General features: G+C 45.1%; 1 protein-coding gene across 1 annotated transcript; it reads left to right on the forward strand.

Annotated features, from left to right (window-relative positions):
* Positions 1 to 3858: 3858 nt before the first annotated feature.
* Positions 3859 to 7143, forward strand: SERLADRAFT_409051 (uncharacterized protein; the record flags this gene model as incomplete). Its single annotated transcript, XM_007319478.1, has 12 exons — positions 3859 to 4042; positions 4254 to 4581; positions 4678 to 4813; positions 4872 to 5016; positions 5175 to 5343; positions 5393 to 5452; positions 5505 to 5558; positions 5614 to 5918; positions 5973 to 6035; positions 6187 to 6321; positions 6527 to 6662; positions 6744 to 7143. 12 exons carry the CDS (start codon positions 3859 to 3861, stop codon positions 7141 to 7143), a joined length of 2115 nt encoding a protein of 704 aa, XP_007319540.1.
* Positions 7144 to 7649: the final 506 nt, after the last annotated feature.

Below are 7649 nucleotides of genomic sequence, written 5' to 3' on the forward strand. Positions count from 1 at the left end.
CTGAACTGGAAGAATGGTCCTGTGCGATGCTTATCCTGTTCAAGCCATGGTTCACTGCGCTGGACTTAAATCCTATAAATCAGTCTTGGGAGGAAATGTACGCCGCCCACAATTTTCCCTCGACCTTGCAACATGTTATCAAAAATATCCATGTCGAGGATCAATGTCGCAATGCGCGAGACAGGCATGAGAACGATAGACGGCATCAACAGACAACTTTATTACATGAACAGTTACCTGACATAAGGTCAGCAGCCAACCTTGGTGCAATTGCAGATGAACTGGAGGACATGGAAGGACAGTTAGATGACCCTGGTGATTACAATACAGGCGGACATTGCTCCCCTGATAACAGCGATGCTGATCCTGTCATCTTCGCTGCGGAGCGCTCTGGCATCCTTGACAGTATACCAAATTTTCGACCCCCAACGTATGGAGATGCTTTGCCAATAACCGATCATGACAAGCCCGTTATAGAAATGCACGCAAACTTGATGAAAGTCCTCAGGAGCCGGAACAGACCGAGGACTTCTGCGCTCGTAGACCATGATATTCCGCCCTCCCAGTTTCGTCATGGTGCAGTGAATGCTCCTAGCCGCATTGAAGTTTCAGCATTACAAAGGGAAAGTGATCGTAACAACCCAAACTTGACTTCACCAGATACAGAGGAAGTGTCGCAGATACATCATCTTGAACGTGTTATAACGGAGATGGGCCTGCACGGTAATGCCGAACAAGAGCATGCTGTCCAAATTGTTGCTGAACACCACATGTCGGAATCAACAGAGCAGCTGTTCCTTTATGTTGCAGGCGTCGGTGGTTCCGGCAAAAGCCATGTGATTAATTCCATAGTGCAGTTCATGAAACGCTGCAATGACGACCATAAGCTGTTGCTCAGTGCTCCAACTGGATGTGCGGCTGTACTTATCCATGGCTTCACCATTCACATGCTGACCAGCCTCCCTCAGTCCAATTGGCACTCAAAACGCAAGGAGCTCAAAAGGGTCTGGTTGGACGCCAAGTATCTTGTCATCAACAAAGTATCTATGATTTCTGCAAAGCTACTAAGCCAGATATCACAGCGCATCAGCCAATGTCGAGCATGGGATCATAACAATGTACACAAACCATTTGGAGGTGTTAATGTTATCTTCACCGGTGACTTCGGGCAACTGAGGCCTGTAAAAGAGTTGTCATTGTTCTCCCACAGCCTCGTTCAGCAAATCAGTCCCGCAACTGCTCAAACGGACCGTGGACAAAGTGCTCTTCATGGAGCCTTTCTTTGGAGACAGGTCAAGAAAGTTGTGATCTTGAAGAAGAACATGCAAGCTGCGACGGATCCATGCTTTGCAAATCTGCTGATGCGAATCCGAGAAGGTATAGCTTGGTGTGGCAATGAGCCAATGTCTACAGAGCAGATGGGATCTGCTATCAACTACAACACATCTGACTTCAAAACCCTGCAAAGCCGCTGCTTGAACATGGATAATGAGATTGATACAACAACCATACAAGAATTTAAAGATGCGCCTATAATTGTTTGCACAAAGAAAACCAGAGACAACTTCAATAACCGTCTTGTCAGGAGACACGCAACTGACACCAGCCAAGAGTACCATGTGTACCACTCAAAAGACACCCATCGACGGCTGCCCCTGCCTCGCACATTGCAACTGCTTATCTGGAAGGCCTCCTCGTCACAATCAAACGATGCACTGGGTAAATTACCTTTGGTACCTGGCATGCGAGTTATGGTAACAGAGAATGTCGCCATAAACGCAAACATTGTCAATGGCTTTCATGGCATCTTGCAATCTGTAAAATACACCCTTTCAGAAGATGGTTATCATATTGCAGAGTGCACCTACGTACATCTTCCAGGTTCTAACGTCCAAAGTCCTTCCCTCCCACCTGAAATTGTACCTATTGTACCATCACCTTCTCACTTCCTCTACAAGGATAAGGATCTCGACCTCCAACTGCGTATCAAGCAAGTGCAGTTGCCACTCGTGCCTGCATATGCCTTCACGGACTATAAAGTCCAAGGCCAATTGCTGATGAAAGTGATCATTGATCTGGCAGGTTGCAAAATGTTGCAAAGTGCATATGTGATGCTTTCCCGCGCAAAGTCATTGGCCGGTGTCATTATAACCCGTTGGTTTTCTCCAGAAACGGTTTTGAGAAGACTAACAGGAGAGTTTTGTGATGAATTCAAATGTCTAAAAGAATTAGACAGGCAAACTTGTCAGGAATTCAAGAAGACACATGCATAATAATGGTAATGACAATGTTCCATTCAATAAAATAATGGGAAGAACTCACACAATCACGCCAGGTTCGTTTCCCCAATGATGTTGTCTGTATCAGTGAGTGAAGTGGTGGGCGAGGAGGCATCAGGAAAGCAAGAACGGAAATAGCGGGCTCGTGAATTGGACGGCATGACAGAAAGATAGCCAGGAAATTATGTGATGTATTTATGAAACAACATCTAAGATGAAACTGTATATTCTGCACCACAATGGGAGTAAGATTGAAATAATACCAGTCATTACCTGAAGCCTCGTGTCTGGACATTTGAATTTGCAACGAACCTAACACAATCACGTGCCTGCACGTCTACATGCATGATGTTCCAAACGACGAACATGTGTCAGCTCACACATGCCTCACATGAACACCAACGACTCAGCCCATACTTCACAGACATTATCATTACCCTAGCTAAGTGCCGATTCTCCCCTTTCCATTCCTAGTTTCACACACTGCTAAGTCCCTGCAAATCTCTGGACTCTATGACAAAGGAGGATTCAGTGTACATACGTTGACCATCACATTGGTATCCTCCAAGTTGCCACTCCATGGTAAGCTCGTCATCATATCCAGCTGTGAGCTTGGTTTTGACATCCTTATTGATCCAAATACTATTGAAACAGCTACAATTGTGACTGTTCCTGGACGTCTGGGGGCATGAATGATACTGACCATAGGCGCCTGTATGGGCATTCCACAGCAGCGGGTGGACATGAATGGTGTATCCTTGGCGCTATGTCCTCGCCAAGACTTGCACAATGTCCGAAGAAGGCGACAATGAAGTAGGGAATGATAGTGGATTGATTAACCTGTGACGCATACACAGAAGGTTGGGATACACCGAAAAAAAGCCATGGCTCAAAATATAGTTCATTGTGACTGTTGATGCAGTACAAAAAATCGGTCCTGATGAAAGGGGAGTAGTCGCTGACATGAGTGACAGGGTTCGTGATTTGTTGCCCAACTCGACAATGCGGCATACACCACTTGTAAGGATCTCTTCAAAACCAAGCTCACTCAAATACACAATCTCATAATCGCTACCCATTAACACCATCCTCAAAAACACCGCAAAGTGCTCCATGGGTATGTACAACTCCATATTGCAGCCCATATTGACAGCTGCCATATTGAAGACAACGGCGGGAATCATGCCACCTATGACAGCTTCGAACTGATCCATCAACTGCAAGAGTTTGCAAGGATCTGGGTAAAATAATCCCATTACAGCCTCAACTCAACGGTATATCGTGTAGCGGGCAAGTGTGCGCCTGTTGCGCGAAGCTGACGCAAATATCCAGATTTCTGGTAGTGCACAATATGCAAGGATTTCCAAGACAATTTCAGGAGAGAATTTGGGAGCCATATCTCTGATAATGGCGCTGAAGATGTCAATGCAATAAAAGTACCCTGTGCTGATGTGCGGCAGAGTCCGGCCACCCTCATTTTCTAAGGTTTTGTTTTAGCTAAGCTCATTACCCCATTGCCGTCCGTATTTAAAGCTCTCTTGCCACTTCATTGCTCATCTACTCACTTGACTCTCACACCATGTCTTTCATAGAAGGTACCATGATCCCTCTCAGGTGGTTTTCTGCTAACGCAACTGTCACAGATGAGCAACACAACTTAATACGCAACCAGTGGCCTGCGAAGATTGTGGAAGTGTGCAGAATTTTGTGGGCTGAAGAACTACAAGATTGGCAGCACATGCCGGCAGAATATGACAGTGTCTGTGAGTGGGCCTATGTCTCTTACACTGGGGATGATATTGTGCGCCGTAAATGATACCTCGTATTGTACAAGTTACCAAGAGACTCAGAAGAAGATATTCTGTACCCTATTACCATCCGTGTACAGGGTTTTCTCGGCAGATTCAATGTGTCTCACTTCGGGAACTGGAACAGGTGAATGCATTCCAATCAACATGGATATTGCTAATTAAGGCCTTAGTGATCTGGAACGTGTCACGAATGCCGTGCATCATATCACTTTGACGTCAAAAGGCAACAACCAACCCTGGATATCAACCCAGTTGGCAATCAATAATATTCAACGCCTCATTCATGCAACCTTGACGTCCCAAAAAGCAAGTGTTAATCTAGAAGATCTGGATCAAGGGGACCTGTACATTGGCCACCGGGTGTTCACAAAGGCAAGTATCACATTACACTCCCGTTGCTTGGCTAATGAAAAAAGCGAACAGGTGACTGATGAAAATGAGCACCAACAAGAAATAAAGGATTGTACCGATGATCGCTCCACAGCTGCTATGTCAGTAGCAAAATGCTGGCGTGTCTTGGATAAAGTACAGATCGGAAAAATCTCGAAAACCAGTCTTTAAGTGGCCTGCAACCCACTGTCCATCAGTTGTGGCGACTTCGTAGATGTTGGCATCAGCTTTCAAATAGCGTACAAGAAAGCCCACAATGGTCATAAGTACTTTAAATACCACCTGGTCTTGACCCACGTTCTGCAGCTCATACCTGTTAGGGTGTTGAATGAGGTATGTACCTATCTTGTTTAGCCTGGACTGCAAATCAACACCGCTAACAACAACATAGCTCTGTCCGACTAAATCTGTACGGCAAGAACAAGACACTGAAATGCCGAACAAGCCTGTTCAACGCATTGTCCTGTTTGGACCAACATTCTTATCAGCTGCTGAGGAATCCAAGCAAATGGAAGTGTCTGAGGACTTGATTGTTGGTAATGAAACAGGAGGTTCCAGCTTGATCAATCACGCAACCACCCCCTGAAAATATACACCCCATTGCAAATACATGACCCCAGTTTCTTTTGAAAATTATTTTATACTTTTACCTCTTTGAAAAATATATAAGCTGTTCTGCCCCACACAGCTCTAGACTGTACATTGAAAGGACACCGCACAATCAAACGAACACTGACTATGGCACCATCCGAAAACAAGTGTAAAGTGGTTGACGAGTCTCCAACTCCATCTCCTCCGAAGAAACCGAGATCCAGCAATAATATCATTGCCGATGACAATGAGGATGGTGAATTAACGCTTGAGTATGTGTTATTCATATATTGTGGTATGCACATATTGACGCTGTTGTAGCTCATCACAACCTTTAGAGTACGCAAGCACTACTCAGGAATATGGACCTAGCGACAACATGTAAGTGTACGTCACTGTTGTGCAGCAGCTCATACGGAATGAATTATGCCAGGAATGTTGTCTTGGACCAGGAGATGTTAAACGAACTGGATACTGCTACACGGAAGTACGTATGAAAAGAATTACTCAATAAACACACATTGACCTCGCCAAATGTGCAGCCAAGTGACCAAACTCGCTATGTACAGCAATGCCAAAGCTCACACATACGTGTTAGACAAGATGCCTGAGCAAGGGCTTGATTGGGGTGTACGAGCAAAATTTGCAGATAAGAGCAGCATCCTCTGCCACGCAGGAGGCATCAATCCAGCTGTGGTATGGGTGACAGGACAAGTTTCAGGCTTATGGTTCTTCGACAAAACAGGCGGACCCTCTGAGCGTGTAGCGATAACGGTGGTTCCATTTTCGGTGGATGCAGCCGGTATAGCAAGGAAGATGCTGTCCTTGAGATCTACCCCACAGCTTGGTAGGTGCATGTCATAAATTACTGTGATAAAATGTAATATGTAACATGTCTCAGATATCACTGAAACTAGCTGGAGCGCAATTCAGTTTCCTCGTTGGCAAAATACACGAGTGCCAGGTGAAAACACCCTCGCAAGCTGTTCCTTTCTACTACTCGGTGACCGCTCTTGCCTGATCAGTATTACTAACCACAGGTCCGCCCGTTCACCGAGGTGTTTGACCCACGCAAGACATTCACTGGCAAGGGAAGATGGCTACATATCCTGTAGCGAATCTCAAGAATCAAGATGTGGTCGTTATTGAAGCCTGGGTAACCCGTTACAGAAAGAAAGACGGATCTGCCAAACCTGCTCCTGCCGAAGCCCATAAGTGGGTGAACTGGGTGGCCAAATTCAAGCTGCAGAGTGTTTCATTATTACACCGGCCAGAGCACACGGTGGAAGACACCACAGTTGAAATTTAGATTCCAATACATGCCGATACTTATACTTGCGACCTGACTATGCTGAATTTTTGTATGACATATGTATGACTTCATCTGTGGTGTACTTTATATATCAATGTACACCATGAATGCGTTGTAAACCTTAAACACCATGCATTCAACAGAAACCACTACACCATCAGAAACAGATCTCCTAGCTGAAATTGACAAGACCTTGTGCCGCAACCCTTGTCAAGGCACTGCAACAATACTGAAAAAACTCAAAGCGGAACACACCCTGCATGGACAATTGGTAAAAAGGTATGTTAAGGTTCCATCAAAAGGGAGTCCGAATGCTGACCCAACACAGCGTGTCGAAAAACTGAAATGAATGCCAAACAGGATAGCATCTGGTGCTGTCATCCATAGTTACGAAGCCATACAGAGCCTGGAAGACATTGTCACTGCAATTAGGCCTCTTTCACTACAATCAAATGTATTCAATCCAGATGTCCTTGCCGAATTGACATTGCTAATGGATTGGAAAACTATCACCCCGCTCTGTCAATTCTACGATCGAGACCAGAGCATCGCAGATTGGTGGTATGAAGCATATTATCAAGACATCACAGCCCCACCATCCAAAATGAGGCCGAACACCATCGCAACCTGCATTGCTGCAAAAAAAAATGAGCGGGTGACATCGGGTCCCTTCGTGATCATGAAAAACTGCCCCCAAAACACTGTAAACTTTATTACTCCCACTTTCAATATGAACAATCTGGCCCGCACCATATGGTAGTACATTGCAAGTGGATCTGATCCAGCTGAGGTGCGATGTGAACGTGGGCTGGTTTGCTTGCTCAAAAACTTGTGACAGATGCCTGAGTACACCTGCTCGCCTGCTCGTCATTCATTGATAAGGGACATACTGACCATCTGATAAGCCCCAGCTCATCAACACCGTCCCACAAAAATCCTATCACCTTCAAGTCAGCAAGATAATGCACAAGGCAAGTATATCCATCCCAATATCTACAAACCAAACCAACGAAAATTACTTTCTAGAACACGAACATCAGAGCATACACATTCAGAACAAACAGGGCATCATACATCGATGTTCCATGTTTCCAGCAAACATTGACATTGCCTTTCACACATCCTCACCTACGGTTATATTTGCAGAACCCATCAAACACAAAAATTCACGTCAAGTACATCCAAACAGATCAAGCTGTTTTCACAGTGTATTACAGCAACAGCCACAAGCGGTCCTTTAAGCACTCTTTATTTGCCAGCACAAAG

This window comes from Serpula lacrymans, assembly GCF_000218685.1.
Source record: "Serpula lacrymans var. lacrymans S7.9 unplaced genomic scaffold SERLAscaffold_8, whole genome shotgun sequence".
Taxonomy (NCBI): domain Eukaryota; kingdom Fungi; phylum Basidiomycota; class Agaricomycetes; order Boletales; family Serpulaceae; genus Serpula; species Serpula lacrymans.